At 41.7% G+C, this 17,383-nt stretch overlaps 1 protein-coding gene across 2 annotated transcripts in view; it reads left to right on the forward strand.

Annotated features, from left to right (window-relative positions):
• Positions 1–17,383, forward strand: part of TBC1D14 (TBC1 domain family member 14) — a 70,989-nt gene that overhangs the window by 33,398 nt on the left and 20,208 nt on the right. Inside the window, exons 1-8 of one of the 2 annotated variants that reach the window (XM_071556846.1) lie at positions 2,090–2,263; positions 6,368–6,486; positions 9,108–9,190; positions 11,211–11,328; positions 12,839–12,945; positions 13,843–13,923; positions 15,295–15,389; positions 16,396–16,467. In XM_071556846.1, coding sequence (XP_071412947.1) covers positions 2,261–2,263; positions 6,368–6,486; positions 9,108–9,190; positions 11,211–11,328; positions 12,839–12,945; positions 13,843–13,923; positions 15,295–15,389; positions 16,396–16,467 — 678 coding nt within the window. In that variant the 5' untranslated portion in view covers positions 2,090–2,260. Of the gene's footprint in view, positions 1–2,089; positions 2,264–6,367; positions 6,487–9,107; positions 9,191–11,210; positions 11,329–12,838; positions 12,946–13,842; positions 13,924–15,294; positions 15,390–16,395; positions 16,468–17,383 lie in introns of those variants that run through there. The other variant, XM_071556845.1, reaches the window with a different exon arrangement.

Here is a 17,383-nt window from a genome sequence, read left to right on the forward strand (position 1 = left end):
CACTCTGGCAAAGTGTACAGGTTGAGTGGGCAATTCAGATTTCTCAGGTTGTTAGATCAGTAACTAATAAATTAATTGCATTTCAGAGTAGTTCTGTACTGGTTTGAAGTTATATAAAAGCCTTCCCAAGGAGTTGTTTGAAAGTTTAATATTACTTAAGGCCCAGTGCAACGTCAAGATTCAGATCTGAGTTTCCCAACCCCAGAGATCATCTACAAGCATTATGATCTGGTTTCAGTGGAACTTCTGAAAGAAATAGTCCTGCTGCATGTTCCCTTTCCTTCCTTTTCCTTCCACATTTACACCGCCCCACAGCATTACAGAGTAACCAGACTAATGCAACAGAACAGGACGTTTGTTTTGGCAGTATCATTTCCCCAATCCAGTGAACTGTTGGACAGTCACAGCTGCTTAATGGTGGCACAAAACAGTGGTGTGAGGGGTGGTGGGCAGTGAAGTGCTGGGTGTGCACCAGCTGAAATTCATCTGGTAAACTACTTTATTCATAAAAAGTAAGAGATTTCAGATGGGCAGTGGAAGGGAACATTGAAGCACTATTTAGGTAGCAGTGAGATTTAAACCAGGAAAAAAAAATTTTGTGCAATCCTAGTCCAGTTGCCATCTCATATGCTGGATGAGGTGAGAACTCCAGTTGAAAAAATAAAATGTAATCAAAGCTTGCAAATAACTTGTTTGAGTAGCCTCAGGTACTGTTATAATTGTGGCAGCCTAAAAATAGCAACTGCTGCCCAACTGAGTGTCATGTGTGGCCAGCTGTGGTCTGAGTTACAGGGCTTACTTTTCACCTCACCCAAGTACCTTCTCCTGTCACCAGGCATCCCCCTCTCAGAGTCAGTGCTTCGCAGCTCTTCTGCAGTATCACTGTTGTCAGCCTGTGAAAGCACAATGCACCACCCAAGGCTGCTCTTTGTCACCGTCTGCTTTTTATCCATGTTAGGAGCTGTAACTTTACATGAATGTTTTTTGATGTGAGAGAATTTACTGCTTCATACAGTTCATGAGAATAAAGCATTAGCACTGGAGGCTGTAGTGCTTTGCATGAGCTACCATTTACTTGCCACTGTGGTAATGAGCAGTGCTCTGACACTGGGTGGGTGCGTGGGTGGCAGATGTCTGTAGCTAATGGGGGCTGGTGGGAATGAGGCCCAGAGACTTTCAGTGAGCTGCTCTGCGTTTGGTGAGGTATGGCTGCATCCATGAAATAGATGTGAAGGTTGGAAACAATAGCTGATATAACACCTAGCAATTCTGAGAGAATAAGACGTATCAACTTCTGCAAGGCCATGCTTTGAAAGAAGAATACTTGAGTGACCGGTTGTTTTCACCTCAGTCCTTGCTGCTCATTTTGAGATTCATGATCAGGCCTTGATAAAGGCCATGAGCAATTCAGCCTGGCAGCTGCAAACCATAGTCTGAAATTACAGAATATGAAATCCTTAGTATACGGCTGAGAAAAAGACAACTAACAGTTGCAGGTGAAGAGATAATACGATAAAATGCAAGTCTACCACTGACAGTGTGACAGTAACTTGGGTATCTCTCTTGAGTTAAATAACAGAGCTTTTGGACAAAAGAAGAGTAACAAGTTTAATTAATCTGAATTGAGGCAAAATGTTTATCAAGATGTGATGTGGAAGCTGTCAGAACTGTGGAAGAGGTTTATGTAGTGCGTGTTTAAAGCTGTCAAAAGTGGAGAGAGTATGAGTGGTACTGAAAGGATGCTTATGCTGTACAAAGTATTTCAGCACAAAGCTGCTGCTTTTCCTTTGGCTGGTGCCTTTTAGCTGCTCTTGCACTTAGGACGGTTACGAGGCTGTCTCAGCAAGGCACAGCATCGGGACCCGGTACCAGCAAACACCTGGCTGGAGCCAGGGACGCGGGGATGGGAAACGCCTGTGTGGGAAACAAATGGAGAGAGATGCCAGTGTATCGGGAATGCCGCTGCCTCCTAAAGCAGCACGTGTAGCTCTGTGCAGACAAAGCTGGAGCCTGTGCGCGGTGTGTGCTCGCCGTGATCGCGGGCGGGGGCGGTGCGGGGGCGGAGCCGAGCGTGCTCAGCGGCGCTGGGCGCGGCGCAGGGCGGCGATGCTGCGCGGCGGCCCCGCGGGTGCTTAGGAAACAGCGCGGTGCGGGGCGGCCCCTCCGCGCCGTGCGGGCCCGGCGGCGGCAGCAGCCAGGCCGCGGGGCGGAGCGGGCCATGGGGCTCCGGCGCCGCCGCCTCTGAGCCACCGCAGCGTTCATGGTGAGCGGCGCGGGGGTCGCGGGGCGGGCAGCCCGGCCTTGCGCGCTTTGGGATCGCCCCGCCGGGGTCGGGGGAGAACCGGCTGCCCGGGAAAGGGATTCCCTTTGTGCGAGCGCTGGGAGGAGGCGGAACAGCCCGCTGGGCGCTTGCGGGGTCGGAACGTGGGAGCTGCGGCTGGAGCCGCCGCCGGGGTGCCCCGGGGTACCATCCATCCCTGCCCCTGCGGCCGCGGTCCCGCAGCCTGCTGTCCGCCGCTCCGGCACCCGGCGGGAGTGCTTCGTGCTCGGCTCCGGCGGAGAGTGGCTGCCTTTTGAACACGCAGGGCCAAAACAAGATGACCTTGATGGAGCAGGGAGTGTTATTGTAGGTTCAGCTCTGCCGGGGAGGCTCGGGCAGTGCGAGAGTCCCGCCGCGTTCTCCGGTACCGCAGTTGTCTCTCGGCACTTGCCCTGTGACCTGGTGGGTTATTTGCGTCTCCCTAGGGAGGGCTGATGATCCCTTTGCAGGTTGGCTTCTTTTTGTTGGAGACTCATGGGGGATCACCAGAACTGGAGCTTCTTTCGTCTGAACTGCAAAGCTGCCAGGTTCCACCCGGAATTAAACTTGGTTTCGGGAGGGGTGTTTCTGTGGGTTTTCTTTGTTTGGTTTGGGTTATTAAAATCAGTGCTTTAATCGACAGCACGCTCTTACAGAAAGTGTTCAAACCGTAGTTAAGCTCTTGTAAACAGGTAAAGACGAAACCTGGAAGAAAGCCTAAGTGATCCCAGTGATAAGGATGTATTCTAAATCGTAGATGGTCAGCTCATCCCAAGTTGGTCCTAAAATTAACTTGCGACCATGTAAGATTAGTAACCCCTAATTGCGGTATAGGATTTAAATAAATGTTGAGTTATTTGTACCTGAGAGAGATTTAAGTCTGGCTTAAAAAAAACCCTAAATGGCTTAAAATGAGCTATTGTGTGGTTCAGCCTATTGCAGTATGTCTGTATGTGCAAATACTTCTACTTGCTCAGTCAGCAGATGCTCTTAATAAGAGTTTGTGGAGGTTTCAGGGTGCTTCATGGCTGTATTTATATTCTGTACTCTGTTTGAAATTGCTTTCTTTTTTCACTGGAGTAAAAGATAATTTTCATGAGCTTTTGTCTTTTTTGAATTTTAGGGCTTTTTGTGTATTTGTTTTTTTGAGGGGAAGTGGGGTAGGTTGGGGTTTTTTTTAATGTTATTTGACCTAATTAAAAAACAGTCTTGTAGATAATGTCACCAACAGACGTTTTTATTATTTTTTGGCTACCAGTGAAAAGGATGAAAGGAGTCATACTTTAATCTCATAAAATGTGCCACTCCCATTTTTGTGCTGGTCTGGCTTCTTTACTGTAGGGTAGTGCTGAGTAGAACACGTCAGTGAGTCCTTGCTGAACAGGGTGGGCTTTGGCTCTTTTGAGTGGTTTGAGTAACTACTGATACTGTAACTAGCCACCCATACTCAAAAATAAAACATCATCTTAACCAAGAAATTCTTGAATTATATGTGTAGTGCTGGTCTGGAAAACTTCGTGATTAGCTGAGATTTCCAAATTAATCCCCAGTGTGGACATTTTTTCTCACCTTCCAAAAGTAATTTTTTTTCTCCAGTTGGCTTTCAGTGAAAGAAGACCCTGAAAACAATTTTCATAAGCCAAAATTAAGCTGCTTTTCTGGAACTTCTGCTGGAATAAGCATTGGGTGCATATGTTTTAACGTCAAGTTCTGAGATGCTTTAAGGAGATCAGTATATTGTGGTTTCTGCATATTAACAGTTCGTTGAGCGTGCCGATGGTTTTAATTTCGCTAGCAGCATCTCAGAGGAGTAAAATGTTAGATTTAGGCACAAGGTTCACCTTGTCTGTGTAAGCAGGAACAGAGATTAATATGTGACTATGTTAATTTGTGAGAAAGGACTAACAAACAAATGAGTCCCCTTATAGAAACTGAGAGAAAGAATAGCCATTTGCTTCGTTGCTATCGGCACAGCGGCTTTACTCTGCAGCTGGTGCAGCTCCAGCACGTTGTGATGGTGCTCTCATACTGGGCACTATCCAGCTGCTTGCTGATGAGAATAACTAATGTAAGACTTGTGCCTGTGCTTTCTGAATATGCTCTTGATCACAGTACCTGTTTTACAATATTTCTTTGCTATTTTCTCTCAGGAGGTGTTTTTGGTGAATGGCTTTGTCAGTGTGGGCACTGTCCCTTTACTTGACAAAGCTAAATGCTATTTGGTAGTTTAAATAAGTTTTTCTTGGTTCTTTTCCTTGTTTGCAAACTGATATCATGCATAGCAGTATTAACTGGTACTAATGAGCCAAGCATTCCAAATTCATGAACATGTTTTCCATCACAGCAATGCAGGCATCATAGGATTGATCACGGTGGCAGTGCCTGGTTAACACACAAGGAAAAAGGGATTTTTTTGTGTTCCAAGAGCTGCACAGACCTGCACCTATGAGTCCCACAGAACTAGCTGGAACTAGAGTTGTACAATATGGAATTGAAGACTGAGGTTGTGTTGTTCTGCATTCATGTATAGTTTTCATCCATCCCTTTTTTTTAAGATGTGATTGGAGGAGAAGGCCTTTCCAGAAGTGTCGGAGTTCCCATTGTAGTTGTTGAATGATCCAGACTGTTCTAATTGTGTTGGAAAGGTTGGATCTGTTACCCAAGGAGGCTTTGATGTAATTGACAGGTTAGATTGAGAGAAACAAAGCAGTACCGTCTGAGGAGCTGTTTGTGCTATCAGGGGAAGGTCCATGGTTGGAACACTGTTCATAACACATCCATAGTTCTTATTTGCCTTTTTCATTTTATTCAAAATTTTATAAAAAAGCTGTGCATGAAAGCCCATGAGTTTTGGAAGTGGCAAAACTCATTATTAAGTTGAATGCAGAAGTAACAATAATCCAGTTGTGTTTTTCCATAGGAGTGTTTGACTGTGTTTGTTGTTTGTATATCACTCATACTTTGCATACTTAATGTTTGCTGAAGGACTTCAGGCATTGAAATAGATGGAAGTTGTGTAAAGGTTGTTTTATCCCATTAGGTCATGGGTTTAATGTGCTTTTTTTCCAAACAAGTGTTTGTAGGAAAAATAAAAATGGAATGGTGTGTTTGAAGCCAAGTCCTCTCCTGCAGATCATGGTGATGCAGTCATCAAGAGTGGAAGGACCTCTCAGTACAGTCTGCTTAGACCTGGTTCGTGGGGCTCATTCACCTGAGCTTTGAATGCCTTCCAGGTTGGAGGTTGTGCAGCATCTCAGGAAACTTGTCCCAGTGCTTGACTAGAATTTCCTCCTGTAGAAGTTTGTGCCTGTTGTCTTTGTGTTCTTTATACAAGTGCCTTATAGACTTGTATTTGGCCTTCTCCATCCTGTTGCTGCTGTCTGCCAAAGATCCCTACTAAGTTTGTCCTCTGGAGACTGAGCAGGTCCAGTTCTCTTGGCCTCTCTTCATATGGCACGTGCTCCAGACCCCATCACCTCAGTGCTGCTGTGCTGGTCTTGGTCTGGTGTGTCCGTGTCTGATCACACACAGGAATTAGCATGTTGTGCTCTGTAATGTGGGGCTGTGCAAGGTGTCATGCCAAGTATGGGCTTTCTGGGATTTAACTTTTTTTTTCCTCTTCTTTTCCGCCTGCGTAGCAGAAATCTTACCATGAGATTTTAAGACAAGGAATTTGTGGTAATTTCTGGCTTCAATTTCAAAACTGTGTAAATGGAAAGAAAAATATTTTAAATGGGTCTTACTTTTATGCCTTAGACAATATCTGCTGTTTGTAAACTTGCTCTTAGCAGTGCTTTGTAAAAGCAGGCTGTCAGCCACAGGAACTTAAGATGTTTTTCCAAATAGAAGGAATGGAAAAAAACGTCAAAACTCACTCCTGAACATAAATTTTTGCCATTGTTTTCACTTTTGAGGTTGCTCTAGTTGAAAAGCTCTAAAGGAACTGCAGTAGGGCAGAGATGTGTGAAAACATTATCTTGAAGACTTATGTAGACTCTTTTTAAATTGTCATGTGCATCACCTTGGTGTTCTCCACTTTGTAAATTGCCCTGTCTTTTTCTTCTCTAGGAATATGAAGAAAAAACTGGACGAGCTCACAGACCACTCTCTCCTAAACAGAATGTGAGGAAGAATCTTGATTTTGAACCACTCTCCACTACAGCACTTATTTTAGAGGACAGACCAGCGTAAGTTTGGGGAAGTGCCACAGTGGGGGGTCTCTTTAACTCAACAAAGATTTTTCTAACTCAGTGTATTTGCTTACTCAAAAAAGATTATTGAAAACTCAAAGGAGAGTTTTTTTCAGACTAGTGAATATGAAAGTGGGTTGATCATGAGAAAAATTATTCAAACAGAAGGAACCTTATTTTATAATAAGAGCAGTGGCTTTTTATGAAACGAGGTAATTAGGAGAGCAGAGCTCTAGTTTTGAGTAATTCTACCCTTTAAACATGAATAAGGGATTTTTATTTTCTGTGAGAGAATGGAAGCATAAAAATGAAGCTGGTATATGCTAAAGAAATTGAGAAGCAAGAATACAGTGTCCTGTTTACACAGAGAGAGAACACACCTCCATAAATAATGAAACACCTTAGTGATTGCTCTGCAGTGAGTTCAGCATCACATTTTAAAGGTTGTCAAGTACTTGGTAAGTTGTTTCATACCTCTTTTACTGCAAGGGATTCTTGCATATGCAAACTAACTCCAGAACGATTCACTGGCAGTTGCTTGACCCTGTTTTGCTCCTGAATTACACAAATTCAGCCTTGTTTAGTCTGTGATTATGAATGATATCTGGCTTTACAGGCACGATATCTGCATTTTCAGTACCGCTGTGCATTGGTGTGAAGAGCTGGCACAGCACAGAACTGTGTTTTCATCAACAAAGCTGTATGAAGAAAAGTGCCCACATTGAAGCAGTTTAGTTGTAGGGTTATTTAAGTAACTTTTTGTTTTTTCTGATGGACTATGTGGCAAAACCTTGGGATGTGTAGAACAATGTGAACATATTTGTTATAGCAGGCTTTATTGTGCACAGCTGGAAACAAAGCATACTAGTTATCTGTTGTATTTAAACCCTGTCTGCTAAAAATCTTTCATCTTGTGGGATAGTCTGAGAAGTACAGTGTTCAACAGATGGAATTAGTGATGCACTGCAGGACAATGTTCAGACTGTGCTTTCTTTCCTACTGTTGATAGACTGAGGAACTTCTAGCAGAATAGGTATTTTTAAGGTTCTAGACAAGTGAATCATCATTTCTTTGGTCTGCTAGGGAAAACTGCTCTGGACAGCAGTGCTGTCCTCTGGCTCTTTCTAAATAATCTTCTAGTTAATTGTTTGCTCACAGTTTGCATACTGTTTTTTTTTCTATCAAGCTTTAAGTAATTTCTTTTTGATTTCCTATGACAAAAAGCATTAGGATTTCTGGAAGAAAAATGCAGTAAGATTCTTTTTCCTCACAATGACTGCTCTTGATTTCACACTGATTTGTAGGTTTTAGGTAAAACTTTCTAGTAAAAAAAATCAAATATTCCATAATCCCTCTAGCTTCAACTGCAAAAAGTGTTAGTTGAATCATAAATACTAAATATCATCTCACATGTATGGTGGTGATGTTGAGAGATAGGGCAGATAATTTGAGTGATGGAATTTAACTTAGCAGAACCTGCATTATTTCATCTGGTTTTCCTTTCCAAACTCTCTAACTCGAACCATTTCTAAAGACTTGGATTTACGAAAAGATGGTGGTCAATTTATAAAAGGGAAACTGGAAAAAGAGTAGATTGTTTCCTGTACTTAACAAAGACAGGAGTGTGAAAATTTACTGTTGCTGTTGTAGTAACAGTCTTGCTTTGAAGAAACACTTGCAGGCCTGTGCCCCATGGCTGTGTGTGCTGCAGGCACTGTGGCTGTCTGTGCACATGGTGCCACTCACTGCTAATGCTGACCATGTGGATGGGAAGCAGCTGCCTGATGGGCAACACCCTGCAGGAACAGGAAAGTGAATTTTTGCATAGCTTCTCTATTAACCAAACATGCAAACTGTCCTAGGAATAAAATAGTGTTCTAGAATACAGAGTAACAAAATAGTTACTCATTTCCTGTTTAGGTGATCCTATATTTGTAAGAGATACATATTGTTGTGTTAATTGCAAGTGTGATGAGCTTAAAGGTCGTGTGTTCTGACGTATGAACATGTGTATTTCTATGGCAGAGCCTGAATCACAAATCAAAATGTTGTGTTGGTATTGACAAGTGGAGATTATCAAGGATGACTCCAGTGCCACTTGTTCCTGTATGAACGAGGGAGAGGAGGAGTTAAGACTTTAAAACAGAAATGAGGTCTCAGAGTAGAGGGAAAAGAAAGCTGGGCTAGAGAGTCATTAGGTGTGGGTCAAGAAAACTGTGGATGCAACCCTTAAATGAGGTGCACAGTAGGAGTATGGTCCTGTATCTTACCAGTTAAAATCAAAACTACCAGCTTGGAATATACCGGTATATTCCCTTTATGCAGCTCAGCCTGTGGGTTCAGTTGGTTGATAATAAAAATGCTGAAATTACCAAACATAAGGAAATTACTCAGCATATTTTGTGAATAAAAGTAGTCATAGCTGGTCAGTGTTCTTCCTTTCTGCTGACTCTGGTAAAAAAAGATTCTTTCCAAGGATCTGTTGTTCTGCTCATTGATTGGATATTTTGACAAGAAGCAGTGTGTGCTTTTCTTTAGAAGTGCCTGGAATTTTCTTCGGGCAGGCATGCCAAGTGTAAATACTGATTTGGTTTTTGATTTTTTTTTTCTTTTTTAAGGAACCTCCCTGCCAAACCAGCAGAAGAAGCTCAGAAACACAGACAACAGTACGAAGAAATGGTGGTTCAAGCAAAAAAAAGAGGTGATGGAATGTCTTGTGTTCAGAGGAGAAAAGTAAAGTTAAGGGTATTTCTAAACCTGAAATACCCTTGTGTGAGTCTGTTGCTCTGTAATGTGAGGGATATGTGTGTCCAAAGAAGAACCAGTCCAAAGAGAGAAGAACAAAGATAGTTCCATGGCAAAGGCCCACCTCAAGCTGAAAAAGAAAACAATCCTAGAATTCACCAGGAAGAATTTTTTAATCTTTACCTCCTAAATAAATTAGTGGCATCTATTTGTGGGCTCAAAAACTGATATATTGAAGTAGATTATCAGTCAAATTAGCAAAGACTAGACTTCAGCCTGGAGGGTATTTGCCAGTGTCATGTTGGGAACCACCTGTTCAGCCTGTGGTACATAAGCATATAATGTTCCACATAGGAAAATGTTTGCAATTATGTTCATTTGATAATCTGTCACTTAAAATTTACAGCTTTCTCAGGGTTTTGCTCATAATTTCTTGTCTGACATTCACTGAACTGTCTTAGTAACCCTGTACCATGCACATGAGGCAGAGGTGACGACAGTGGTTTCCTTCTGCTGATATTTACACCATCTGGGTTTTCTAATTAAAAACATGCATTGCAGTAATAGGAAATTGGGACTCACAGAGGTTTTACATCCAGTGGGAGTTACTGGACATATTTTTTCCAACTGGCCAGACCTTTGAACAATATGAGACAGTGGAAAGATGATAAGAACACAGGACTTGCTTTCTGCAGTTGACATACTAATAGAAGGTGATTTTGAACATCATACACCTACCAGTGTAGTTTTAACCTAAAACAGGAATCACACGAAGTTATCCACTGAGTGTGTAGCAAGTACTCAGAACAGTTTCCCTCTTCTTTCTTTGCTTGTAGAGTGGGTGGCCTGGGAGGACTGGGAAGATGGTTAGGGAATGGACCAGATCCTTGTACTGCCTTCACTGGACTGGAGTCTGACATTCTGTCCAGATAAATAAAATGGCAAACCCATTTTCCCTAGAGCCACTGCAGATGAACAGATTTGAAGGGTGATACATTGTTTAGCAGGCAGGAGGTCAAAGAGTGTAAGCACCCTCTTTTTGGTTAGAGAAAGATGATAGCCTGCATTTAGGCAGACTTAAAAAGAGCTCCTGTCAAAGCTGAAAACATTGTGAGGCAGTGGGATGCTTCTGCTCAGGCACAGCTTCTCTTGGGCTTTCAAGTGGGCCTGTCAGGCAGAGTGGGTTCATTGCAAAGACTGTCCATGGTGCTGCTGTTCTTCAGTTGGTTTTGCCTGCCAGGCCAGTCCCTGCTCATGCTGTGGGCAGTGTGTGTGCACACGTGTGTGCTGTGTTCCCACTGAGCTGCTGTCAGGAGTGTCTGCCCGCGTTTGGTAAATGCATGTCTAACAAGTGTGCCAGTGGAAAAAGTAGTAGTTGATGATGCAGGAAGATGCATTAAGTGATAATGAAGAAATGCAAAATATATCTAAACCAGACATGAAAAGTGGTTTCTTTTTAATGAACTAAAGGTATGACATTTAGGTTATCTGCATGTGAAGTAATACAAAAAAAGTGAGGCTCTTGTGATTTTTTGACAGTATATCTAAATTATATTATAAGTATGAAAGCCAAATACAAAATTTGTGTCTGTTTGGCCTGTATTTTTGACTCTGACTTAAATAGGAGGGTGGGGCTTTATTAGGAAATACTCTGACCTGTCCTGCTGGGTGAGGCTGTCAGAGGTGCTAATTCAAAGTTACCAGTGTGGTTAGATTTGAAGGGTCAAAGAAACCAGATATTATCCAACTCACTTCGTCCCATCAATTGAAAATGAGCCTTGTGCATAGTTCAGCTTTGTTCACATGTGGCATCACTGCTCAGCTTGCTGTGTGCCTGGGAAATCTTTAGAATTCCATCAGTCCACTGTACTTCTGGGTGAATATGGTCTGCTTTTACATGGGTGTGTGGCCATGACTAACTCTGAATATTTAGTTTCTAGTTTTATTAACTTAAAAAGAAAATTCCTTTTCTGCAGAGCTTAAAGAAGCCCAGAAGAGAAAGAAACAACTGGAAGAACGCTGTAAGCTGGAAGACAGCATTGGCAATGCTGTTTTAACATGGAACAATGAAATCTTGCCCAACTGGGAAACTATGTAAGACAGTATGTTATACTGAGTTTTAATTAAAATTGCAGAATGTGTATCCTGAAGAGAAGTTACAAACTTAGGAAGCATGATTTTAAATGGTCTCAAAAGATTTTGTTTGAAAGTCACTCCTGGACAGCTGCGAATTAAATAAACAACATGTGTATTTCTACAAGGTGGCTGGAAGTGATGCACTTTTAAATCTTATTACTTGTCTTTAATAAAGACTCAAGATAATCAGAAACTGTGAAGCACTGAGAAGTGATCTGTGTTAGAGAATGTAAAGGCATAAGGCATGATACTTGGAACACCATGCATTGATCAGAAATGAGCTTTCTTTTATTACTAAACTGTTCATGTTGTAATATTGATGTATGGTTTATGAAGCCTCTTTAATTACCGTGTTGCAACTGCTGGGATACTCAAGTGGTGGAAAAGAGGAATAGGGAAAAAGTTATTTATATTAAGTGCTTAAAGATTTTGTTCAAAGACACAGCACAGGCAGTTGATAAGCTCCCTTTGTGGTCTTTGCCAGTCATCTTAAAAGAACCATGCCTTTACCCCCTAAATACAACCACCATAACAGCATAAACCAGCAGCACTCACAATTGCAGTTTGTTTAACCATGGAATTCAGTTTCCTGAGAATATATGTTAAAAATATGGGCAGAATTTGTTGGAAAATGTGTTTCTGGAGAACCAAAGTATAGGAGATCAAATCTAAGCAAATTGTATATTTGTCTTTACGTATTCACCTTTAGTATTTGAGGGTGCATCTGTTACGGCTGCTGTAAAAATAAGGTCACCTTTCCCTGTATTAGTTTATAAATCCAGAAGTTCGCCAGTGCATTCACTATTTTATGTTTTCGTTCAGAATCTGCTCTTAAATAAGCGGATTGCTGTGGTTTTACCACTTCCATTGGTGCTTCGGTGCTGTTCTCTTCCTTCTCCTGGGCTCTCAGATTGGTGACCATCAGCTGCAGCCATTTCAAAGCTTGTGTTCTGTTAAAATGGCTTTCCTGCTCCCACCTAAACGTTACTCCTTGTCACATCCTCGTGCATTTTTCCGTAGGGTTAGGGCTGCAAAGACGGGTGGGAAACTGCACGTCTGTGTGCACTTTAGGGTGATGACAGAGGGCAGATTCCATGACTTGTTCCTGTATGAAGTCTTGCATGGCACCGTCCAGTCTTTAGCATAGCCAGTGGCATAAGTATGGACTTCATTTCACTTGTTTACTTGTTCCCTGTAGTTCTTGCTGGTCAAGTGTGATTGCAGGTTATGGGTATTGTGATTGCAGTGCTGCTGTCAGAACAAGCCATTGCCTTGGATGGAAGTAAGATTTCCTTTACAGCTGCAGGCAAAATAGTATGAAAGAATTGGTAGCTGCAAATTGCATTCAACTTCTTAGTCTGTTGGTGTTTATTTTGATGCGGATCCCTTCAGCAGTGGTAGGAGGACACACTTGGAGTTCACCAGGCAGTGAAATATTCCTTAGAATAATCTGGTTTTCTTCAAACAGGTGTTGTTCCCGTAAAGTTCGAGAGCTGTGGTGGCAGGGCATCCCACCGAGTGTGAGAGGCAAAGTCTGGAGCTTGGCAATTGGCAACGAGTTAAACATCACCCATGGTGAGGCTCTTGTTCTGCTGACATTGTCTTGCAAAGCAAAATAGTAAGGGGACAGTGGTGTGTCTGTTGTGGTGTATCAGAACCTGAGGTGTGGGTGTGAGGAAGTGTTACCTGCTCATGCCTTTTTATGGTGCTTTAATGTGTTTTATTCAAAAATACAGTGTCTTTTAATGTTGCAGCTGTTCTAGGGCTGCTGCTGTGAATTATTTCTGATTATTGCTGTTACTGTGTCTTGCTTTGATGTTAAATGGAGATGGTCAGAATTAATGACTCCAGCTTTGTATTTTCTGTTTGAAAATTAAAATTGTTACTAATTTTGTAATGCCTGTAAATATGCATACAGTGTGTTTCCTTTGTTTTGAAGCAAGACAAGAGGTTTGTAAGAGATTAAAAGACTCCTGGGAAGATTTGTACTTTTATGTATGTGTTTGTGAAAATACAAATAGTGTGCTACTTCCAAGTGTAGAAAAATACAGCTCTGAAAGACTGATACATGTAATTAATTCCAACATGGAAATGGAGTAGACTGGCTGTACTCCTGCTGTGTGGTGCTCCTTTTCTGTGCTTGCCTTAGTTACCTTGGGTGTAGCTCTTAAATGGAATTTGCTAGAGTTTCCTAATTATCCATTCAGACTACAATTTTGAATGTCAGTGCTCTGTAAGTAAAAGTAAATACTTGAACATAAAATGCAACTTGTGCCTGAGTTGCCTTTCCCTTTCACTTAATCTGAACTTACAGGTCAGTGGAACAAGTCTTTCAAAACCATAACCTAGTTAGAAGCTCAAGTATTTTATTAATGTTACTTGTTGGGACTAGGGCAACACTGCCCATGTGGCAGGTAGTGGACATGAGCATGTACAGATAACGGCCTTGGTTTTCTGTTTTCCTTTGTCCAGAACTGTATGATATTTGCCTGGCTCGTGCCAAAGAGAAGTGGCGATCACTTAGCACAGGAGGGGCTGAAGTAGAATGTGAAGGTACGCTTTTTGTAAAGGATTTATGGTGTGTTAAAGAATAAGAGATTTTGTAGACTCATTCCTTGAAATGAAACCACATTTGAAACAAAAAAGTCAGCTATAACCTTGTTCTGACAGAAAGGAAATGTCTCTTTCTGAATGCGAGAAATAACTGTATTATTCTCACTGAAACTGGTCTCTTACGAAACACGCTTGTTTATTTTTATTTATAAACAATCTCTAGGTGCAGCTCTTACTTTGTAATTTGTAGAAAGACTAGGGAAGCTTGGGGATTATAATTGGAATTGCAACTCTAAAATACTTTGCTGTATCTGCAGTTCTAGAATTGAAACTCAAATTATAGCAGAAAGTTGTAGTGTAGTCCCTTATTGCAGCTTTGAGCTCATCTCTTGGGTGTGTTTCAGAGAGAAGCAATTTATTTTTGCAGGCAGAATGGTTTGAGATTTACTAATTAATTGGAAGAGCTGTCTGCTTTTGAAAGAGTATAAAACTACATGAAAATGATTGAAATTGCCTTTGGTAAGTAATTATGCTGAGCAGAGCAGAAAAAGGAGAACATATGTACTGGCATTTATAAGTAGAAACATCTTTTGGATTGGAAATCCCCTACTTCGTTCTTTGACGATTGTCTACATCTTAAGATGAAATCTTGTTTCCAACTTCCTCTTTATTTTCTGGAATATAGAGGCTTATGTGATTGGTGCAAACACTGGCTAGTGACAGTTCTTGGTTTTGATTGCTCAGTGAGCAGCAGTAGGTGATTCCCATCTATACTTACACGAACAGACAGAATACCAGTAAAACCCCTATATCAGAAAGAAAAGTATTGCGATAGAACTATACTCTGTATGAGACCCGTTCCAGTTACGGAGAGTGTATTACAGTGCCCATTATCTTTAACAACACATACAAAGGCTAAATAAACATGAAAGGAATGCTGACAGTAGTAGAGAGAGCTGTCCTCCATCAAATGCTGCTCCTTCAGGACTTCTGTCTCCCACCACAGCCTTTCCACTGAGGCAGCTACTTCAAGAACCGCTGGGAAGCCTTGTTGGAGGTGAGGGGACCACAGGCTGACAGGCTGGTGTCTGTCTAATAATTTGACAGCAGACACCAGTCAAGTGCCTGACCTGCCTTGTCCTGCGTCTTCCCCACATCACTCCAAAACATAGTGAGGGTCACTGTAGGGTTGCTCTAGGGCAGGCCACACTTGCTGCTTGGCCTGTGTGCTGAATTCATGGAATTGTTCTGCCTGTAGCCTTATTCCCTGGCATTCACACCCAAATAACTAACCTTGACTGGAAAATGAAAAAACAAAGAGTGTGTGTACACTGATCTATGTAATAAATGCAGTAACTTTGGCTTTTGTAGATGCTGGATTTTCTGCAGCTGACAGGGAAGCAAGCTTGGAGTTAATAAAACTGGATATCTCAAGAACATTTCCTAGTCTCTGTATATTCCAGCAGGTAAGCAATGTTAACTTTTGTCTTGACTTCTCAGGAAAACTAAGTTTATGTAATCTTGCCTGTCCCTTGGTTGAAGCAGCCCATTGAGTTCAGATCTGAAGGAGTAAACATCTTGAGAGGATGAAGCTCTTAAAGATTTTGGGAAATAATCTAGGAAAGAGTAACCTTGAAGTTCTGTACTATACATTTGGAAGACACAAAAAACCCAATCTGTTGGTTAATCATCCTGATTCATTTAACTTAGTTCATGCTGGTTTCTGTCTGAGCAAGTGATACAGGTGAGTGTTTCCAAGTCAGTGAATCAGCATCACTGGTTGCAAATACACAGTGAGAGAGCACAGCTCTGCAAACAAGATTTGTTGGCCTTTTTTGGTTCAGTGCAAGACTGATCTAACTCATATGGTTTTGGTGTGCTTTAATGACTCACTTCAATCAGATTTTGTCCTTCTGTGCACAAATTTCAACAGCCCTGTAGAAAGTTTAGATTGTGATAAATTGGCATTTTGGGTAAAAATGTCCCTTTGGAAATTCTCACTTGCAATATTCAGTGCAAGATATGGCAGCTGTTAACAGTCAACAATCTGAAATTCTGTTTAGCTGTTCATGTTCTTGTATGTTCTGTGTGTGTTATGGCATGTTGTTGCTTTGACTGTTTCTGCCTCCAGCCTCAGAGTCAATTAAATGGTTTGCATTGTTGTTCTGCTTTCTTGGCACTGTTGTCAAAGTGCTGCTGAGCTCTGAGAAATCTCTTCGGCTTGCATTCTTCTTGTGTAAGTGTTCAATAGGTAATCGATGTATTGGATGAACTGTACATATTTCTCATAAGTGGGGTTTGGAGGGCTGTTTCATGCTTTAAAAGCCAAAATTATTTGAAATAGTTTGGGTGTTCTGAGCTGCATTGGGAAAGAATGTGTCCTTCAGCAGCAGTAATGGAGACCATCTGTAGCACTGAAGACTTTTTAACATGTGTACTTAGATGTATTGTCTTGTTTTTGTTTAATTATAGGGGGGTCCTTACCATGACACGTTGCACAGTATTTTAGGAGCCTATACTTGCTACAGACCTGATGTAGGCTATGTAAGTGAAGAATTTATTTATTTTTTCAGGGGTGAGGAGGGAGGATTGTGTTATTCAGTCCTTTGTAGGCCATATATTAAGTGATTTTGTGAAAACCTGGGGGGGTTGTGAGTGCTTTATTCTATCCCAATTCATGCTTGAAAAGTGTGTTTAACAGTTCTTTTGCTAGACTTAAGCTTTTTAACAGGTTAAGTGGAAAACTCAAAAGTACATATTTGTACTCAAAAATGCATACCTTGAAAATTGAAGTAGAAGAGAAGGTGTAGTTAAATTGTTCCTTTGAAGTGCTTACTGTTAATATCAGTCTTACTGAGACTCTGCTTTTGAGCTGAAATGACAGGCATTTCTGTGCCTTGGCTCTGAGGGCTCCTGGACCAGTCTGTAAAGCAATGCCCATTGGAGCTGCGTGAACTCCCTCATAGTATTTGAAATAGTGATTTATGAGAGTGGATTTCAGATACATCGTTGAGTTTCTTTTCCCAGAGCAGTGTCATATATAGAGGCTTGTTCTTTATTTGGAAGCAGTTGTTTTAGACAAGGCAGATGTACAAAGGTGACATTTCTGTTCTGTGGGTAGCACGTGGTGCTTGCAGGAGCTGCTGAACGTGACTGCCAGGAAATGAGACAAAGGGCAGGTCAGCTGATGTGCTTCCTTTGGCACAACTAAAACCTGTTGTGTCGGGAAGGAGCTGGTTCCTCAGGTTTGCAGGAATGACTGTCACACCTTGGTCCTTGTGACTGCAATGGCCCCACTGCGCCCTCAGAGTGAGAGAGCCTTGCCTGGATTCCATAAGACTTTGTAGGAAAAGGGAACAGTGCCATGAGCTTATGGCAGATGAAATAAGAGTTTGATCTTAAAACAGTGTTGCTTGTCAAGTGAGTCAGTGCAGTTGTCTGTAACTGCTGGTAATTGATG

This window comes from Pithys albifrons, chromosome 5 (genome assembly GCF_047495875.1).
Source record: "Pithys albifrons albifrons isolate INPA30051 chromosome 5, PitAlb_v1, whole genome shotgun sequence".
NCBI classification, from domain to species: domain Eukaryota; kingdom Metazoa; phylum Chordata; class Aves; order Passeriformes; family Thamnophilidae; genus Pithys; species Pithys albifrons.